Below are 21,985 nucleotides of genomic sequence, written 5' to 3'. Positions count from 1 at the left end.
CCTGAGGACAGATGGACCAGAACACCTGTGGACAGGTGGACCAGAACGACTGAGAACAGTCATTCCTGGTTGCGATGGCCAGCCCTTTGGCTGGGGTGGCTGCCGGGTTCTGGCGGGGGGTCGGCTGTGGTTGTGTGTGTGCGGTCATTGGTAGTGTGTGGCTTCATTTTGATGGGGTGCTGGCTGGTCGGCCTGATGTGACATTCGTGGTGGGGGGTGCTGTGTGTGTGTGGGGGTGCATGGGTGGCATGCCGGGGCCTCTCCGTGCCTGTGGTGTGGGGCTTTAGGGATGCATTGGTGTGCTGGGCTGGCCTTCCTCGGCTGCTGCTCCCTGCTGCTCTGGCCCCCGGCCTGGGGCCGGCTTGCAGTCACTGTTGGGCAGGTGGGGTGCATGGACGGCCCAACAGAGGCTCTGTCGGGTCGTCTCTGTGTGCCTGTTTGTCTCAGGTTGGGTTTTAGGTTGTCCCCTCTCTTGGATCAGTTTTGGCCCCCCATTTGGTGTGTCATGCTTCCCTCCAGTGGTAGGCCCCCCTGCCGCCGGTGCATTGGCGGCTCTCAGCAGCTGGGGCTGGGTGGTGGGGTGTGTGCGGGCCCGCCCTGGTGGCTGCCTGCGGAGGCCTGGGTGTACTGACTCTGTCGGGCCTCTGTTGGGGGGTGGTATGACCTCGGGACTCGGGGCTTGGTGTCCATGGCTGGATCCACTCTGGAGGGGCAGGTTGCCGGCGGGGCCTGTGGACTCGTCGCTACGGCCTCCTGGGGGTTTCTGCATTGTGGTGGCTGGGGATCACCCGGGGCTTCCCTTTGCTTCTCTCTCTGGGGGGTGCGGGTGTCCCTGTTGGGGGACTCCTGGAGTTCCGGGCTTGGGGACCGCTGTGCGTCTGTGGTTCCGGTCTTCCCTGTGTTACCATCGTGTCCTGTGAGGACGGGTTTATGTGTCCCCACATCCACTATTGAACATTTTTATGGAGAAACCTTATAGTGACATCATGCTCACACAGGTGTTTAGATCCAGGTGTTTATCAGATACACTCTCGGTTGGGTTGTGGTGGCCATCAAATATATATTGTATTACCATGTACTGTATAAAATACTTTCTAATGATGTTATAAGTATCATTATATATGTTGTTTGTTGTGGTTTCTCGGTTTTGTCTGTTTTTTTTCTTCTCTCCGCAGGTCTAGAGTCAGACTTCAATGATGTTGTTTTGTGTTCTCTTTATACCTCTCTCTCCTCTATTCCTATCTCCTTTACATTTTAACTCTTCTCTCACTTTTCTGCTTTTTTATCTTCTTTGTTTTTCCTCCCCATGTCCATTACGTCTGAAACAAACCCAAAGCAAATTCTAATAAAATTTAATTTATATATCAAGTGGAGCATTAAGGCCAGCCATAATGCTCTGCTGGTGAAAGTAAATCTGTTGGGCATCACTTTGACACTCAGACAATAATTCTAAGTGTCACAATGTCAGACAGGACGGGGGGGGGGGGGGGGGGGGACGCCTGAGAACAGTCTCAAAAGTCTCAGACTTACAGAAATCTCTTGGTTGTCTCCAAGAGTTTGTCAGCAAAGTAATTTGGTTGCATCCTTTGAGTCAAGTTTTTTTGTTGATTTATTTATTTAAAATTTTTAACCAAAATTCAAAAGTGAAATATCAAATATCTCATGAACCACACGACACATTTATCCTCTCGGGAGGAATGAAGGAATGAAAACCCTCATTTATTTCACAAGTTACCAGCAGAGGCGTCTCTCACAGTGCTGAGACTACAAGAAGCTAAAACAATTAATTTATCCTCTCGATTTTTCAGAAGAAATTTATGAAAAGTTTCTTGTCAGTTTCACGCAGAAATGATGCAACGCGAATCAAGATTTTTACTTTAAACACCCGCTGTTTAAAGCTGAACATTGCACAAATCTTTATTGGTCCTTGTGGTAAAACACTAAAGCAAACAAACAACAACAAATCTTGGGTAGAACTTGCAGAAGTTATAATCCTAAACTAAACAAAGTAGCTTTGGTGAAATATATTCAGTTTATATCTGAATTGTATAAAATAAATGTTTAAAAGCCGATCAGTCATGACTCTTAAACACCTTGAAGAATCAGCACTTCAGGGTCAAACATGGCGTCACAGAGTTCCTGCTTGACCCCTGATTATGTGCAGTTACGCACAAATTACCGTTTAAACCGCACCGCTAATTTCTAATAAACTGAAACTGGCAGGATCCTTCCAAATAAAAATCCTGCGTGAAAACACAAACCTGAAGCTGTGGCAGCCATCTTGAATTGGGCCAACTCCAAAAGTTATTGAGTTTTAACTGTACGTCATCTTCCGCTTGTTCCGAAGTCGGGTCGCGGGGGCAGCAGTTTGAGCAGGGAGGTCCAGACATCTCTTTCCACGGCCACCTCTTCCAGCTCTTCTGGGAGGACCCCAAGGTGTTCCCAGGCCAACCAAGAGACAAGTCTCTCCAGTGTTTCCTGGGTCTTCCCCAGGGTCTCCTCCCAGTCAAACATACCTGAAGCACCTCCCTAAGGAGGCACTCAGGGAGCATTCTTACCAAATGTCTTAACCACCTCAACAGGCTCCTTTTAATGTGGAGGAGCAGCGGTTCTACTCCGAGTCTCTCCCCGATAATTGAACTTCTCATCCTATCTCTAGTCCACCTACCCTGCAAAGGAAACTCGTTTCGACCTCCTGTATCCACAATCTCATTCTTTCAGTCACTACCCAGAGTTCATGGCCATAGGTGAGGGTAGGAACGTAGACCGACCGATAAACAGAGAGCTTTACTTTACAGCTCAGCTTCCTCTTCACCACAACAGACCGGCACAAAGTCCGCAGTACTGCAGACGCTGCACCAATCCGTGTGTCAATCTCACGCTCCTTTCTTCCCTCACTCATGAACAAAACCCCAAGATACTTGAACTCCTCCACTTGAGGCAGAACCTCATCCTCGACCCAAAGAGAGCAATCCACCCTTTTCCAACTGAGGAGCATCATAATTTCTAAGATTTTCATTAAAATGTATCCACTGATTTGAGATATTTGATCAACAGACTGACAAACACATATGTACACACAATGTACATGATCACTCACCTGATATTGCAGCGTATAATATAATGTTTTTAACACATTTATTTGTGATATTCACCACAATTTGTACTTATTTCACCTCTAGTCCTTTGGAAGCCATCCGTGTGACCAAAAGATCAGTTTTTGAACGACACCGTCCTGAGAAACTATGAGAAAATCCTGGCGTTGACAAAAAGCAAACAAACACTGAATGGTTTTTAATTTCAGGCCAAGCCTGGTGTCGACAGCTCAAACAAAAGAAAAGCAAAGACATGAATGAGGACGAAGTGGGGGGTGTTCGTAGGAGAGAATGACCAACACGACACGGCGTTGATCAAACTCGTTTCTTTAAAATCTGAGAAATATTTCTCCTCTTGTTTCTGCTCAAAGCTCTTTGTAGAATGCTAATCTGATAACAGGGTGTGATTGTTTTCACAAGTTAACCTCCTCACTATTTACTGAGACTTGGAGTCGCCGAATGGTGTTTGTGAAACCTGCTGCACCAAAATGAGTCACTAAAGGGGGGCAACGTCTCAAAATCTAAAGGGCTAATCCTTTCCTCAGATCTGAAACAATATTTCAGTTATGACTTTGGAAAAATGTTGGATCATGTTTGTTGGAATGCGTGCCAATTGTTGATTGTGACCACATTCAATGAAAAAAATCCTCAAAACAAAACACAACATTTAGCCAAAATAAGACTTTACATGAAAAAATAAAAAAGGACTGTCCTGGATTAATTTCTTTTGATAAAAATAGATTTCCAGGCTGTTGTGAAGAGAAGAGGGGAAATGGAAACACCCTCCATCTCTCTGTCTTGTGAGCTGGGTAACTTGAAAAATAAGCCAGGTACCTCAGATTTGGTGTGGGGCTGTATCTAGGCGCAAAATAATCAAACCGCTAAATGTCCATTCCAGATTTTCCTGATTACCTACAACAACTCACCCAACTGCATGCGGTGTTTCTCCTCGGTCACTTGACTTGGCACTCTTGTGGGGAGGAAGGGGAGACACCTCTTTGTTGAGCGTTAGCTTAGCACTACATTATTGCTGGCAGTTGTTGACAGGGGAGGGAATGCGTGAGAGAAGCGGAGTGCTATGGCATAGCGTTACGTTAGTGCCAGCAGTTGTCGACCGAGGTGGGGGTTTAGGCTGCGTGAGAGAAGCGGAGGGTGCACTATTTACACAAGGAGAGCTGTTGGTCAGACTACTTCTTGTGCTTTGCTCTCTAAAATAGATATTTAATCAAGTGTTTTCTCATGTAGGTAAACGTAGATGTGTAACAACTCGTTAAAACACACCGGAATGTTGGAAATGGCATCCAATTCAGTTCAGTTCAAAAATACATTATGAATCCCAAACGGAAATTAGATGTTGTTGTAACTCATCTAAATTTACTTTATTCAAAATTTTATGGGGGAGGACCCCCAGACCCCCCACCAGTGCCCCCCCCCATTACAAATATTTCTGATGCCAATGGACAGCAGTAGAATCTGTCCAACCATCAATTGTCAGAGTTCTCATTTGAGCAAACCAGTAAAACACAGTGCCACTGGTCACGTTGTGACTGGAAGGTAGCATGAAGATTGAACACATATGGATGAGACAGGACAGTTCTGTTACACCTAATGAGGACGTCTCAGAGAGACCATCAGTGTCTTATTCTTCTACATCTAACAATCCAAACAGCTAATATCATTCAAGCCAGCGAGCCCCATGTGCGTGTTCTGGCAAGCTCTGTTGTGCAAACAGCTCTGCCTGAGCCATCAAATATTTATTGTTTGGTTAAGGTTTTACTGAAAAGTTATGACATCAGTTATAACAGCAGTTCAGCATGGAGAGCAGGATGAGGCGAGGGATTTCCCACATTTTCCTCAGGCCTGCTCAGATCTGTCCGGACAGAGTGTAGGGGGCGGGGTGGACTTGTCTTTGGCTGATTGTCTCTTTAGTTTGAAACAGTTTTTATGATTCAGATAAGATGGCCGCCACAGCCCATTGACCTTGGAAATAAAACTAAAAGTGGCTGTACCTCAGTGAATTTTACATATTTTGAGTTAAAATTTGGCGTCGTAGTGATTGACAGCCCTACAGGTCATCCACGATGACCCGAGTGTCTCCTCAACCCGTCGGAATCAGTTTAAAATGTTTTAAAAGTGTCAAGGCAAACGTTCGAGCTCTCAGCGTTGCCTCCGGTCTCGATCCTTCTCTGGTTCCTCAGAGACAGTGAGCCTCAGCTCGGTGGCTGTGCGTTTTACTAGCGTTGGATGGTGGTGGGGTGTCTGTGTTCTCCACGGACACGCACAGACTGACGGATGTAGATCTTTAGATTTGTGTGGAATTAGTCACACTGCAGAGCTGGTCGGGACAGCAGGGGAGAAGGAGAAAGCCTGGAGCGCGCAGGCTTCTTTCTGGGTTTTATGACCCTCAGGTTTCCACCTGTGCTGACATGGAGGAGGTTTTACAATAGCTGGGTAGAAACCCCCCCACCACCACCATTTCTTCAACACTTTTTTTTTTTACCTTCTTTACTGGAAGGAAAGGGGGTGCAGTCATTGTGGAACATTTGTCAAGCAGCCAGTTGCAAAGGCAGGGCCAACTCTTGATTTATGGTAACATCTGCAAGATGCAAAAAGCTCGTGTATATGCTTTCAATCAGACAAAGAGCCGAGGCAGGACGGCTGATTGAAACGAGCTGCTCTGATGGGCTTTATGGAAGCCATGCTGGGAATCACAATGACGGCCGCTCATGTGAAAGTTGTTATACGACCGTGGGATTTCTCCGGCTCAGAGTTTACATGCTGAATTTCACTTTGCGCTGACAACAAACAAGAACTGATATTACTAAAGGCCTAGCTGTCCTTGAATGAATCATCTGCTGCACTTCAGTCCAGTTTTAGACTAACATCATCTTATGCTGAGATAGATGGTCTGGTCAAGCCTTAAGCTTTGGGTGTGACCGTCAGCTACGACTGCACCACATTTTAAATCAATATCTACTAAACTGATTGAGTTATGGCCATATATGTGTTGGCTAATGTCATTAAGCTTCGGTGGCCATCTTGAATACTATTGAATTAGGTTATTAATGAATTATAGATGTACATCTAATGATTACTTTCTAAAAGTTTTATTAAAATCCATCCAGCTCAGTGTTTCTCCTAGTTTACTTGTCTTGACAGGGCGTTCATATCTTCTGTGATTTTTGTGGGGGAGCGGGTGGGGTGGAACGGAGACACGTCTGTGTTGCGTGCACTGTTTGTACAGACAGTCTTCGGGGGGAGGGGGTGGAGACGGTTCAGCGTGGGGGAAACAGAGAAACTGTAGCTTTTTAGCTAGTGCACCTGTATTGCGCGCCACTAGCTTAGCGCTACATCAGTTCCGGCAGTTGTCGACTGGTGGTGGGGGTTTCATAGGCAGAGCGCTCAGTTCTGTTGACAGGTCGGGGCACCCTGCTTGTATAATGGTAGGGGAAACACTGCAGTAGCTCATGAGATATTTTGCTAACAGACAAACATGATCAACTCCAACAGTAATGCTACAATTTGAAGCAACGATCTTGTGGAACGAGTGCCAGTTGGAATGTGTGTTATGAATGACTCAGCTAGATCCATTTCAAATTTTTGGTCAATATTTGCATAATCGACTAAATTATAGCCACTTTTTGTGTCTTCAAAAATCAGTTGGCTATGGCGGCCATCTTGAAAGTTTTTGACTCTAAAAGTTAATTAGTTGTTGTGGTAGATCCTATGCTTATCTCTTGAATGTTTCAATAAAATAAAATAAAAAACATCCAGTGGTTTATGAGGTATTTTCCTAACAGACACAGACGTGCAAAAACACTATCTTCTACTTTCACCTTTTAGCAGCGACTGATAATTTTTACACTAAATAAAAGTCAAATGTATGTACAATAAGCTTTTTTGGGGGATGGGAAGTCCAGAAACCAAACAAAACTAAAAGATCTTCATCTTTTAAAAAAAAAAAAACATCTCTTTTATCGTACCGACAGTTTAATGCTCAAACAACTTATTGGTTATGATATCCAGACACCAGCTCCCCCGGCAGATTTGCTCAGCTTCATAACAGGAGTAATAATTTCTGTGAGCTGCCCGTAGCTGTTTAATATAATAAACATCTGTCCGCATGTCGCCACATCTGGCAATAATAAAAGCAAATTAGCTACAAAATTCAGTGTCTGGCAGCAAGATAAGAACGGGCCATGCTAAATCCATTCGGCTCAGACACCGAACTACAGACATGACCCGAGGAGCTGGCCTCAGATCAGCTAGCGCTCAGCAGGTTCAGGAAATGGAGGTCAGACTCTGATCGGAGACCAGTGCTCCTCATTCATCTGCCAGTCATTGGTGGTCCGCAGGAACAGCCGACTTCCTGTCTCATTTCACTGGACACGGATTCGAAAAGAGGAAATTATTCTGCAATCTGGTCCTCCTTTCTTTTTTTCCTCCTTGCCCCAGGGTCTGTAACGCAAAGGTTGTCGCTGTGAGTGCAAACCCGACAAGAGACTCCTGCATCCAGAGTAACTGTTAGAAGTGGAAACCCTGAATACCGCAGTCGCTTGTTTGGCCACAAATTGTTTTTTAGTTACTGCAATTCCGGAGACTTTCCTAAAGGAGTAAATAAACCATTGTGAGGGGAATTACACCCACCCACCTAATTGTAACATGCATAGTTGAGAGAAGTTAAAACCTTGCTGTCGAGAACAGCATGACATATTGATGACAAAGAGGCTGAAATCAACCAGAACTAAAGGGAAGCTTTTGTCCCACAGTTACTACTAAATACCTTAAAGGAATAGTTCAACAGAATTCTGTTTCAGAACATGTGAAGGATTACGAACAATTGATATCTGTTGTAGAAATCTTTTTAAACATGCTCAGTTTGGAGAAATGGAGTTCAACTCACCACTCCATTCTCAAAGGTTTTATAGTGTTTTATGTAAATATTATTGTATAAATCATTACATTATCATTAAGTTTGAATTGCATAGTTATTCAGAAATTATTATTGTGTTATTCCTGTGGGAAGTGCTACAGCTATTTGCTGTAATACTCTTATATTCAAATGATGAAGATAAATGGTAAATGGACTGTACTTATATAGCGCCTTTCTATCTTATTTCAAGTTACTGAAAGCTCTTTACATTACAATCTGTGTCCTCATTTACCCATCCACACAGCACTCTACTAGATCTCTACAAAGCTAATTGAACAAATCATTCTAATGAGACTAATCAGTGCTTTATCACATTCATACACTGATGGGACACACATCAGAGGCTATGAGGAGTTCAGTGTCTTGCCCAGGGACACTTCGACATGTGACTGCTGTTGGATTCAAACCCCCAACTCTCGCATTGGAGGACGACTGCTCTAATCACTCAGCCACAGCCGCCCCAAAAGATGACAACAACTGAACTCAGAAAAGTACTGAGTAACACAGTTTTACAGATACTGTGGTAAAACAATATCTGTCGACCCACATTGCAGCTGTTAGTCACTTGAAAGCGGCGTTCAAAGCTAAACTAAAAAATGTCGGACAAGGGCAAACTGTTTATTGAAGGTCTGAGCTTTGAGACAACCGAGGATTCTCTGGCCGTGGCCTTTGGCAATTGCAGAACCATCGAAAAGGTGGATGTGATCAGAGACAAAGAGACTGGAAGATCACGTGGGTTCAGCTTTGTCAAACATGACAACGTTGATGATGCGAAAGCTGCATTGGATGCCATGAACAGAAAGACTTTAGACAGTCATGCATATCGTGTTGATGACGTGGGAAAAGGTGAATGTCCAAGAGAATGATTTGGATCCAGTCCAAGAGGCGGTAGATTCAGTGGACCCAGAGGGGGTAGGGGTGGACGTGGTTTCTCCAGAGGTGGATACAACAGTGATGGGGTTATAGAGACAGAAGTTATGGTGACAGAAACTTTGGTGATAGGAGTTTTGGTGATGGATACAGAGATGGGGATTATTCTTCAGGTGGCCCAGAGAGAGCAGGAGCCAGGGTGGAGGATACGGTCATCACTCTGGGTCTTACCGGGATAAATATGACAGTTACGGGCATGAGTAAATGTGTCTGCGATCTTCAAGAAAAATTTCCCGTGTTTTTGCTGACCTTAGTTATTTAGTTCTGTTGTTGTAGCTTGAAATCTAAAGAAACTGTAGCCATGATATTTGGTTGTTTGATCGTGTTACAAAATGCAATTTTAACTGGACATCGTAAAACATTAAATTGAATCGTCCGTATATTCTCTCGACATGTACATCTACAAATAATGAATAGTTAATCAACAATAGCCAACAAAATATTTTTCCTTGGTCAGTTTTACAGATGAAGAGCATATATTTAATTTGGTAGTAGCTTAGAGTCATTTACAACACATACTCAAAGGGTGCCACTGTCATTTGATATATACTAAATCTTTGTTAGGCTGATGGTTCTCCGTTTACACATGAACAGCTAATTCTGGCTGTCGGCAGCAATTTGATTGATCCACTATGAGAAGGTGCTATTTATAAGACTGAGTTTGTTGCGGGTCCTCGAACTGACAAAGTATTTTGAATAAAAGACGAAACGCTTCATCAAAGAAAAAATCAGTCCAGAGGACTTGACTTAGCCTTGTTAAGATTTATCTAACTTAATGTTTTCAGAGTTCAGTTACTTTTCTGCTTCTACAAGTAAATACATTTTGAGCCATCCATCCATCTATCGAGGCCAACAGCTGAGCAGGGAGGCCCAGGCATCTCTTTCCACGGCCTCCTCTTTCAGTTCTTCCAAGAGCATTCCAAGGTGTTCCCAGAACAGCCAGGAGGCATAGTTCCTTCAGTGTGTCCTGGGTATTCTCCGGGATCTCCTTCCAGTTGGACATGCCAATAAATCCTCTCTAGGGAGACGTCCATGGGACATCCTTACCAAAGTTCATGATCATAGGTGAGGGTAGAAATGTGGATCAACCAATAAACAGCAATTCTTGCACTTCAGCCCCCTCTTCACTACAACAGACTGGATCAGAGCATGCAATACTGTGGAAGTTGCACCAGTCCGTCTGTCAATCTCATGCCCCATTCTTCCCTCACTCGTGAACAAAACCACAAGATACTTGAACTCCTCCACTTATGCACCTCACCCTCAACCCAGAGAGCGCAATCCACCCTTTTCCAACTGAGGACCATGGCCTCAGATTTGTAGTTGCTGGTACTCCTTCCAGCATCTTCACACTCACTGTGCACTGCTCCAGTGAAAGCTGGGGATCCTGGCACGAGGACCACATCATCTGCAAATAGAGACAGAATTCTGAGGTCACCAAATCGAAGCCCATCTGTCTCCCTGGCTGCACCAAGAAATTCTGTCCATAAAAGTTATGAACAAAATCTGTGACAACTGGCAGCCCTTATGGAGTTCGACTCTCACCCTGAATGGGTCCAACTTACTGCCAGCAATGCAAACCAGAGTCTCGCACCATTAGCTTAGGAACTGATTGGCCTGTAGCAATAGACCTGCAAATCTTATATAACAAGAACATGATTAAATGCCACATAGCACTTTTTTATTTTGTTTTACTTCAGAATGCCAAACTACATAAGGAAACTTGTTTTTAGTTGCACTGGTACTGAGGCCAGCTTTCCCCGTCTTCCGCCAGCCCAAATCATTTCAGTTCAACCCCTTTTTCTTCTTACCTAACATCTGTTTCTGCACATTTTATATACATTCACCTCTTCAAAATTCACCTCAGAACAATACACTGTGTCAGTCTTGTAAATATCCCCACAATGTTTTTGTCTACTAGTGTAATCAGAATCCTTTTAGTTTATCATTTATCACTCCAAAACCCTACTTTGTTCATGTTCTGCCCCGAGATAAGATGAAAATAGACTGGACCTTGAATGCTGCTCCAACAGCTGTTCCCCAGGTGTTTGAACGTGTGTGGCTCAACAGTCCTGTCCTAATCGCAGCCTCCTCGGAGAACTGGCAAGACTTCCAACAAAACCCCTCATTCCTTTTAAAACAAGGCACACAAACCGCGTAGCCCAGAGCACACCGAGAAGGTGTACTTAAACATTAGTCAGCCAAAAAGATGGGGGGAAAATTATTCATCATATAAAAGCAAGACTCAAGACCATTTCTTCATACGAGCCGAGTGAGAATGTGTTGATTTCCACTAAGGAAATCAGCTTGTTTCTTTTAAAGGCAGACTGAAGCGACTCGCCCCTGAATGGAGGATCTGATTAACCCCCCTCCCATCCACCTACCCCCGCCTCCACTCTTCGAAATGCTGGCACCACCATCGTGAATCTGCCGTTTCATAAACACAGCTCCTCTGTGGCAGCCAGAGAGCCGCAAGACAAGTTCCAAATGCAAGTTTCAACAGCAAGCCCGCCATACAAGCACACCTTTTTCCCTCCTGCTGAAGAGGAGAGGCCTGAAACAACAAACCACCAGGCGAGAAGGGCTGGGGGGGTTGTGGGGTTCAGGGAGGGGGAATGAGTCATCCTGCAAACAGAGAAAGCCTAGTTGGGACTTAGGTACATTGTGGCCTATTGCTCCTGCAGCAATTTGTGGGTTTAACGTAAATTACCTGCAATCATTATAAGTTGCATTTAATTACAGGTACCAATATTAATAGAATTACTTAAGAAGGTGGTCCAAACACTAATATTCATAATTGTTGGTTGGCATGTTCCAAATAATTTGAAATTTTTTTTGGCTTTATTTGCTGTTTGGACAGTTTCCATGTTGATCTAAAAGAGGAGGAACAGCTAAAAGACTTGGACGTTTGGAAATTTTGAACTAAAAGACCATTTTTTGAGCTAAGATTTGTTTTTGCCCGACACAATCCCACCTCACCAGTATGAATGAGGGAGAATCTAATATTCTATAATAATGTCTAGTGATGATTATTTAATTGATTCATTACCAAAGTTTTACTTGACTAGCCGGTTTTAGCTTGTCTGAGCGCTGCAAACTTCCAAAATATGAAACCACCAAAATTTAATTTGTTTCGTGTAATTTTATGTGTTGAAACTTTGACATCACTGTCTAATTCAAGTGACAAGATTATCCTGCAGAAATATTTGTACATAAATTGCTATAAGTTGTTTTAAGACCGCAGCGATCCCGTTTCATCTCAGCCCCATTTGGACGAGTCGTTAGCTCGTCAGTCCAGTCAAGATTGGGGAGAAAAAAGTGCAAAGTGTGCAAAATTATTCTCTTGACGTGAGACAAGACCTTCCCCAAGATTCTGGTTGTTTTGAAAAAATAAGATTCAATGATAGTTCTTCTAATATGTTCAGTTTAATGTTGGGTCACACTTCCTCCAAATGATGTGGTCTTCCGGGCAAGATAAAACAGCTGATGGTCTTGTATCATCTTACATTAGATTATTGCTTGAAACTGGATTATCCCTTTGTCAGCTCAGTATTTATTTGTAAATTGATAAAAAAGCAACACTAACCAGGGTCTCCCTTGTCCAATCGAGCCAGACGGCTCGATTCTTGGACCCCTTTTGTTTTCACTCTTATCTGCTCCCTTTGGGGTCTATCCTGAGGAAACATGGTCTTTCATTTCATTATTATGCTGATTGTCAGATTTATCCGCCCTTGAAACCTAATAGTCTTGCTCCATTCATCCTCTGTTAAAATATCTTGATGACATCAAGGCGTCAAATGTTTTATGTTTTAATGATCAGAAGACTGAAGTCATTGTGTTTAGCCCTAGCTCTACCACTGTCTCTGAGCCTGTAAATCGTGACTCTCTTCTGCCATATCTTATGCAGTATGTTACAAATCTCAGAATGCTTTTAGACTCTGACTTTAAGTTTAATAAACAAATTAACTCTGTTCTGCAGAAAAGCGTCTTCCAGTTAAGGCTAAGCTTAAACCAGTGTTGTCCAGATGTGACCTTGAAAAACTGGTCCATGCCTTTATTACTACCTGACTGGACTACTGTAACACACTCTATGTTGGGGTCAGTCAGGTCTCCCATTTCATGTTTCCAGCCCGGCTCTTAACAGGAACTCGTAGGTTTGATCATCTTACACCAGTTTTATCCTCTCTTCACTGGCTCCCTGTACTTGGCAGAATTGATTTTAAAATTCTCCTGCTAACCTTTAAGTGCATTAATGGACTTGTACCCTCATGTGAGCTACTGGAAACATATGTTCTTTCTCAGGCCCTGAGATCTTTTGATCAGCTGCTTTTGGCTTTTTCAGTCGTGGGCGCTAAACTTTGGAACAATCTGCCGCCCAACATCAGGCAGGCCACCTCACTTCCTGTTTTTAAACCTCTGCTAGAAACAACAAAGTCCATGCTCAATAATCCAGGTATACAATCCAACATTTTTCAGTCAGGTCATCTGGACAGTTTTTTTTTTTTGCGCTGAAACGTTTCGCCTTCGATCCAGACGGCTTCATCAGTCATATCATCTGATAGAAACACACCGGTTTTCTCTGACATTTAACACACGTGACTTGATTTAGTATTTCACTGCTCTGTAATTCATTTTCAGTAATATTATTTTTCTTACGTTTGTTTTCTATGAAATTACTCCCATTGATTTTACTCTTAATCACTTTGGTAACAGCTGCTGTTTTAAATATGCTTTATAAATAAAATTGACTTATCTTTTTTGCCACACTGATCTTCTCTCCTGCACATTTCCAACTATTTAGCCATGTTTTTAGTATGAGATTAGCTCATAGTGAATGTTTTTATTCTCATGTTAGGCTTTCAACGCTAACAGCCCCTCGGTGTGTTGGTCTCTGCCACAATCATCTAAACCAAAGTAACAAGGGCAGAAAGTATATTGGATTGTCCAAATATTACTAGGATGAATGCACGGCACTTGGAATATAATTACTTGGACTAGCCAGTGATTTATTGCAGTTTAAACAGTCCTTTGTAATATTGATATTGTGATAACTTTACATTTTCAATAGATGTGCAGTAAATTAATTTGAAGGAGCTGTTCAGTAATCTTCATGAATGAAATTGAATTTTTATCCTGTTTTTTCTAAACGGTTCGTAACGACAAAACCTGTACAATGCTCAGTGTTTAACCCTCCCCCACCTCATACACGTCCACTTAATCTGAAGCCAAAAAGATTATTAAAAATATAGATCTGTAAGCGAATGTAGCAGCACATATTTATGATTTTTATTGTTTATATATGTGCAAAACGTTGCTTTATTCAAAGCTGAAATAAATGAATATGCTGCAGAAACAATCATACAAAAAATAAGCAACAATCATATCTGTTTATAAACGATTTACAAAATATAATATACTTTATAAAAAATGTATAAACTCATTTGCTATTTAACTGAATCTTTATCAGCAAAAGAACATTTTCTGCTGTGACATCAAATTGTCCTTTACATTCACTCGCTGCACTTTACAGAAGTCCTTTATTGCAAAAGTTGTCCATTCACTGAGGTAGAAATTTAAATTATTTTGTTGTCCTCTTCATAAAAGCTGAGAACAGAGTCACTCAGCTAAGTGCTCATTCGGCGCTGTGAGAAAGGATCAGTCCTACAGCTCTCGAAGGGGTGTTCTCTGACGCCGTTACTCTGCTCTGAAGACGAGTCCTCGTTCAAGTTTTCCTCGTGGTTTGAATCAACGTACGAATTCTCGTGCAGAGTTATTCCATTATACGTGACTGACGGGGGGTTAAGGCTGCTGTAAAAATCCCTGTGGGGTCTCCAAGGAGCTTTCCCAAATGTTCCTGAGGGAGAAATGTGTGGGGGAAAGTCAGAAGACAGCACCATAAGGGAAAATCAGAATATCAGTGGAAGTGGAGGCCTACCCATGAAGGTGTTGCAAGGAGAGACGTTCTCATGAGGTCTCCCGTAGGAGACCACGTCTCCGTTCTCAAAGGGTGGATTGCAGTCACTCTGCTGGTGCGAGGCATCTTGATGCTTACTAGGGTTGGGAAGCTGCATCAGAACGGTGGAAGGGCAGAGGTCAAAGTAATCAGGCAACAAGAAATCCTTCCTTTTGGAGTTGGTCAAGCTGCCACTGTAGTAGTCCATACCAACTGGAATTTGATCGAAAGAACAACCTGAAGATGAAAAGTCAGAATTTTAATGTGGAGTTTTTGCTGCGCCGAATGATCAAAATCAAGTTTTTCTTACTAACCTGAAAAGACTTCAGAGGGCTCGCTGGGATAGAAGTTATCTCGGCACATCAGTGAGCCAACTGGGTCTTGATAATGGCAGAGCAAAGGATCAATAGCTACTTCCATGTCTGCTTCGCTTCCTGTATCCAGCTGACAAAGACCTGTCCGGGTAAAGAGATGGTATCAAGTAACCAAACCGGGAATTTTTTTGAATATTTACTTTCAAGACAAAGAACAAAAGACAGGTGCCCATACCATTCATGTCTTTAGGCTGCAGGTAGAAACCACTAATGGACGACGCCATGTACTGATGGCTGCTGCCGCTCTCAGATGGGATGTAGGCGTCCTGTCGGTCAGCCAGGGTGCCCTGAGAGGACAGATAGCTGGGAATATCTGCAGGCAGGTTGGTTTCATCTGGAGCACAATTACAGTTTATAATTAATAGACAGAAAGCGTGGGAAAATAGGTTATTGGATGATTAGCAAAAAGATAAAAGTACCTGTGTTGGTGACGCTGCAGTCTTCGTTCCGCCGACGGGTGTGGTAGATGATAACCACCCAGACCAGAGATGTTCCAACTACACAGCACACCACAGCTATGATGACAATCCCCACTGTGGTCCACTCGTCATCTTCCGATCCTTGTCCTATCACTTTTCCGATCCCTATACCCCCTTGCACTCCAGAGTCACAGTTGGGATTTGGTAGAACACCAAGATGAATATTGCCCCTCTCCGTGCCCAGCACGTTGGACATCTCGCAGGTGTACTTTCCTGCATCTGCATCTGCAGCATCAACAATGATGAGGAGCTGATTGGCAGCAGCGAAGAAGTGGCGTTCGGTCACCACCAGTGGGCTGTCGTCTTTGGTCCAGTTCAGTCTTGGTGGAGGGCTACCGCCTGCGATGCACTGGAGGACTGCAGTCTCACCCTTGGCCACAGTACAGTCCATGAGGGGGCGCAAGAAATGAGGCGTTTCTGTAAGAACCACAGCAGAAGGAATATTTACGGGGTAAATGCCAAAAAAGCAAAAATGATAATCAATGAGAATGTATGACTTTGAATGTAAAATGTCTTCCTCACCAAGAACAGTTAGTGTGGCATTGGCAGAAATGGCTCCTGCTATGTTCTGAGCCGTGCAGCTGTAAACACCGATGTCTTCCGTTTTGACATCTACGATGAAAAAGACATCATCTTCTGGCATGACGTGCATGCGACGTTCACGGGCAGCAGGAAAGTCGGTGCCTCCGTCTTTCTGCCATGCAATTTGAGGAGAAGGGTGACCGACAGCAGCACATTCCAGCCGAGCCATTGCTCCGGCCCGGATACTTAAGTCCATTGGCATCTTCGTAAAGGAGGGGAGTACTAGAAAAAAGACAAAGACCATGAGATTGGATTATTTAAGATTTCAACATGTATTTTAAAGAGTAAGATGGTTCTTCCTATCCCAGACTTACTGTGAACTGTGAGCCTGGCCTTAGTGGAATAGGACGACCCAAAGTGGTTGGAGATCACACACTGGTACTTCCCCTCACTGGAGAAGTCCACGTTTCGCAGCTGCAGCGTAGTTGTGTACTCCGTCACCTCCGTCTCAATTCCTGCACCTTCTTGCACCCGTAGATGGGCCTGATTGTGGATCTCTGCGTCATTCAGGACCTCGTTGTCTTTCTTCCAGGCAAAAGTCATGGGTGAGTCACTGGAGCTCGCAGCAGAGCACACGAATGTCACGTTGGAGCCTTTGAGGGTTGACTGGGTCTCTGGCTGCACTGTGATCTGAGGCTTAGGGAAGTCATCTGCGTGATTTAACAAGAAGGGGAAAAAACAACTTTTACATTTTCTATGTTTGCTTATTAAACCAAGTTTGAACAAAAGTTTGAGACTGGACAAAATCCTAATCTGGGTTAGTTTGTACATCCTCAGTTCTGGAAAAAGTTGGGACAATTCATAAAATGTAAAAACAAAACAGAACACAATAATCTGCTAATTTCATAAAACCCTTGTATGTTGACAATAGAACACAGTATCATGTTCTATTGTCAATAAAAAAGTATTATTACCACTGCAATAAAACCAGGTCTGGTTCTGTTCTGGGCTCAGGAACACTTGCACAGACCATTGTCAGTACACAGTTCATCCACAAATGCTGCTTGAAGCTCTGTCAGGTAACAAAGAAGCCAGATGTGAACACTATCCAGAACGGCTGTCGCCTTTTGTGGCTCAAAGCTTGTTTAAAATGGTCTGAGGTGAAGTGGAGAACCATTCTGAGGTCAGATGATGGGACATTTGAAACCACTGACACCGTGTCCTCCAGCCTATAGCTGGTTATCAGTACACAGTTCAAAAGCTTGCCTCTCCGATGGTATAGGGGTGCATTCATGCCTCTGGCATGGACAGCTTACACATCTGGAAAAGCACTATAAATGCACAAAAGTATTTACGGGTTTTAGAGCATATGCTTCTACCTAGCAAAAAAAATCCAACAAAGTAGCCCCATGACAGCTGGAATCCTCAATCGGACAAGAATTGGACATCATCCTCCAAAAACTCCAACAGGTGGTCGTCTCCGTTCAGAGACGTTTACTGGCTGTTGTTAAAAGAAGAGGAGATGCTTCACAGTGGGACACATGGACCTGGAACAACCTTTTGAAGATATCCAACAAAGTTAAGTCAGGTCCTCTGGACGGTTTCTTTTTTTTGTTGTTGTTGTTGTTGAAACGTTTTGTCATTCATCCAAAGAACTTCATCAGTACGAGGAGCTACAACAAACTCAGTCCCATAATAAGTGGTTTACTCACATAGTGGGCCAACCAGTTTGATGGTGATAAGATGGTTTCTGGAGAAACCATCCTATTTTATCAGAAAAAGTTAAGTCAGGTCTGGAGGGGTTCAAAAAAAAAAAATGCAGAAACGTTTCATCTTTCATCCGTAAGACTTCTTCAGACTGAAGAAGTCTTTCGGATCCAAAGGACCTGACTTAACTTTTTTAGATTTTTCTATCTGGATTATTGAGCATGCATCAGGACATACGATTTTATTAATTTAAACCATAAGTTTTATGGTGATAAGATCCTTGGACTGATGAAGTCCTATGGATCAAGGACGAAACGTTTCAACAACAAAAAAAAGAAACCGTCCAGAGGACCTGACTAAACTTTGTTGGATTTTTTTACCTGGATTATTGAGCATGAACTTTGATCTTTGAAAGATATGTTGTTGCCATAAAGTTGAAAAGTATATTTTTTAATGTACAGTTTATTAATTTCAACAAATTAATGATTATTACGTACCAATGTTAAAAAAAAGAGGTTGATGAGATTTGCTAATCATTGCATTCCGTTTTTGTTTCGTTACGTTTTATCCAGCATCCCAACTTTTTTGGAACTGGGGTCGTAAATGGGAAAACCTTTGGAAAACGTCCGACTTTACAGTGCACGTGTCGAGATGTTGCGCTGAACGAATGCACCACTCACCGCACACAAACTCCTCCTGGTTGACAGAAAACACACTCCTGCCCTTCAGCATCTGCGGGTGGGCGCAGCTGGCATTGACGCAGGGCAGGAAGGTTTGCTCTGCCACCCAGATGGGAAGCCACTTCAGCTGGCAGTCACACAGGAGGCTGGAGGTGTTCAGAAGCCTGCCAAGGGCGGGAGATAACAGCAAGTCTAGTGTTTTCTAACGGTTCACACAAGCACAAGTGTAGGCTCACATACACACACCAGCAGAACCCATACATGGAGGTTGTAACAAAGTTTGAACGTTTCCTTTAAAACTTTTCCAGTGCGGCGAAGGCAAAGGAACCCCCTGCGCTCGTTATTAGTGAAGGCAGCCCCGTACGGTGCCGACTTCCCCAGCACGCCATAATGACTTTCACCTGGCGTTTGGTTCTGCAACGGCACCGAGGCTCTGCCTAAAGGCGGACACACTTACAGCTCGTCGAGGTTCTGCATCTGAGAGAAGGCGTTGCCTTGGATGGACATGATGGCGTTGTTGCTCAGATCTCTGTGGAAAGACAAATGAAAGGCATCAGCATAGATATGGTGAACTTTTTATTTTATTTTATTTGCACACAGCAAATGTTTGATGTAAGGACTTCAAAACATCAATCGCAAGAATAAAAAGGTCCGGGTTCCAAAACAATAAAACTCTGGGCAACAGATTGTGGAGTTAATCAAAGGAAGCCTGGGACGCTTTGAGCTTTGAGCTTTGGCGGGGAGGAAAAAAAAAAACTAATTAGAATCAAATGCAGTTGTTGCACAGTCGAACACACACAGTTGTCTCCACTTGCCTTGGTGATCGATACGATTTGGCTCACACAAAAAGATGCTAATGACCACTTTTTTTTTTTTTTTGTACTTTACTCCACATCAAAGCAGAGAAGACAGTTTGGATGCATGGCTCTAACAAACACCCTCCGTGTCTTCTAATGAATCATCCCGCTCAGTTTACAGCTCGGACTTTTGAAAACAAGCAGCCGAACATGACTCACAGGTGCTGCAGCGTGTCCAGGCCCGAGAAAGACTTTTTGGTCACCGAGCGGATCTGGTTCCCCTGCAGGAACCTGGGAAAACAAACGTCCGATCACTTTTAGTCACTGGCGTGGCTCTGTTGAAATGGACATCAGACGGAACGATGGACGACTCACAGCGTTTTCATCTTGTCCAGCGCAGAGAAAGGTCCGTTCATGTCTTCGATGGTCCATGAGATTTCATTATTCTGGAGGTCTCTGTCAGAGGAAACCAAAAAAAGAGCATGCTGTAATAAAACAAAATAAAAATCCACACCCAAAAAGCAGCTGAGTCAGGGAAACTTCCTTTGTGTGTGTGAGGAAAGTATTGGACATTAAAGTGGCTTTGTGCCCTGATAGAAAGTCACTTCCTGGTTTTGTGGCTCTTTTAAAAGGTTGCGTTGTGTTTAGGGGGAAAATTTCCCAAAGAAACCCTGAAATACAACACGTGGGCCATTTTAAGACTTTATTTAGAAAAAGATACACATTCTTTCAGTTTAAAATGTGTTTCTGTCAAAATAAGCACTGAAGATTAAATCAACTGATATGAATCTTTTAGCTTAAGCTTATGGCATCGGCTTTCTTCTGTAAATTCTTTGTTTTGACTCGTGTTTTTTTTAGTTATTTATCTAAAGCCAAGGTTCATGGAGCTAGATATGATACAAAAACAAAACAAAAGGTTCACTTTAAGATAGCTTTTGTGTCAAAAAGTTTGTCAACAATTAATCTCGGACGCAAAAAAAAGTCCCATCACATGACGTGTCCAAAATGTATTTGGGAACAAACCCAACACAACCAGAGGACATTAGCATGCTACTGCATTTTTTTTTATTAGAATAAATCATCAAGGAGAAAACAGAATAAGGTAAACTATAAAATGGTATATATTTATTTGTCGTTAATAATAATAAAATCAAAAACTTGATGCCTCTAATTGACTCAAATTCCAATTTAAACACAAAACAGATTAGCACAATGCAAAAACTGTTGCTTTTTATTTTGTTATAAAATATTACCATATTTTCTGCCATATAAGTCGCATCAGTCCAAATGTGTCTAATAAAGTGGAAAAATCCATAAATATGTCGCTTTGCCGTAGAAGTTGCATCTGTTATGCGTCATCGCTGTCAACCCGGAAACGTGGGCCGTCGTTGTGCCAAAAATTGATTGACTGCCAAATGGCGGCTGCGGGAGCGTGCACGAGAGGACTTTAACAAGAATTTAACAAGACTAACACTTAAAAACAAATATTTGTTCGCTCAAAATTATAGTAAAGGTGTCTCAGTCTAACTTTTCCTTAATAAATGCACTTTGATGGTCAAATCAGCTGCATTTCAAAACACGATTCGCGGAAGTAGGCGCGCGCATGAGAGGGCTCGCTGTGCATTTCTTCGAAATTTAACAAGATAACCACCTAAAAACAATTGTTTGCTCAACTTTATAGTAAAGGTGCGTCTCAGTTGAACTTTTACTTAATAAATTCATTTCAATGGTCAAATCAGCTGAATTTCGCCGGTTGCTCTAAGCAACGAGCTGGACGAAGGTGGCGGGCTACGGCAAGCCAATTGTGTCATTAAAAGACACTTTTACCTATTACATGACACAATGGCATGCCATACTACTCGAGTGCCATCTAGGGGCTGAAAATGGTAGTGTTCAATAATTTCAGTCTGAATGAATGGACACGGTCATATCTCAGCCAAAAATTTGTTTATAAATATGAGAAAAAAATCCATAAATGCGTCGCTTCGGCATGTAAGTCGCAGGGCATGTAAATAACCGTATTTTCTGGCGTATAAGTCGCAGGACTGACGAATCTATGCAAAAAACCTGCGACTTATAGGGCGAAAAATACGGTATGTTAGGGATGTTGAACACATTCCAATATCCTGCATAACAATCATCAATCATCCTGTAAATAATGTTGGTGTAGTGAGATGATTCATGGAGAACTTGACCAAAACACAAATTTAGTTCTTTACATCGTACAGGAATATGACCAATTGTTGTTTTAATAAACTTCTTTTTTCCAGCAAGAACAACTCAGACTGTGACTTGGTTAAAAAAAAAAAAAAAAAGCTGCAGACATTTATCTTGCTGTCCACAGAAAGAAAAACACACCAAGATCACTCAAAAGCCAAGAATTTCCCAGAGAAATTGCCTCCTTTGATCCTTCAGCTGATTTAAAGCTTTCAAACAGTTATTTTCCTCAGCGTGCTCGGCTATGGCTAATTGAAATGAGTGAAGGGCGTGTGTGTGTGTGAGCCCCCATGTGCAT

The 21,985-nt window shown here is 42.8% G+C and overlaps 1 protein-coding gene and 1 pseudogene across 1 annotated transcript in view; one reads left to right on the top strand and one right to left on the bottom strand.

Annotated features, from left to right (window-relative positions):
* Positions 1-8,624: 8,624 nt before the first annotated feature.
* On the top strand, positions 8,625-9,162 carry LOC119428585 (annotated as a pseudogene).
* Positions 9,163-14,208: 5,046 nt separating this feature from the next.
* lrig3 (leucine-rich repeats and immunoglobulin-like domains 3) overlaps positions 14,209-21,985 on the bottom strand; it is a 32,484-nt gene continuing 24,707 nt past the window's right edge. The window contains exons 9-19 of the mRNA XM_037696258.1: positions 19,846-19,926; positions 19,690-19,761; positions 19,131-19,202; positions 18,674-18,837; positions 16,661-16,996; positions 16,287-16,568; positions 15,705-16,181; positions 15,461-15,619; positions 15,226-15,366; positions 14,894-15,148; positions 14,209-14,812 (exon numbers count right to left, since the gene is read on the bottom strand). Of these exons, the coding sequence (XP_037552186.1) occupies positions 14,583-14,812; positions 14,894-15,148; positions 15,226-15,366; positions 15,461-15,619; positions 15,705-16,181; positions 16,287-16,568; positions 16,661-16,996; positions 18,674-18,837; positions 19,131-19,202; positions 19,690-19,761; positions 19,846-19,926 (2,269 nt within the window). The 3' untranslated portion in view covers positions 14,209-14,582. The remainder of the gene's footprint in view (positions 14,813-14,893; positions 15,149-15,225; positions 15,367-15,460; positions 15,620-15,704; positions 16,182-16,286; positions 16,569-16,660; positions 16,997-18,673; positions 18,838-19,130; positions 19,203-19,689; positions 19,762-19,845; positions 19,927-21,985) is intronic.

This window comes from Nematolebias whitei, chromosome 22 (assembly GCF_014905685.2).
Source record: "Nematolebias whitei isolate Nwh7 chromosome 22, NemWhi1, whole genome shotgun sequence".
Taxonomy (NCBI): Eukaryota; Metazoa; Chordata; class Actinopteri; order Cyprinodontiformes; family Rivulidae; genus Nematolebias; species Nematolebias whitei.
Note: the sequence above shows the minus strand (reverse complement) of the source record. Positions and strands in the feature narration are given on the sequence as shown.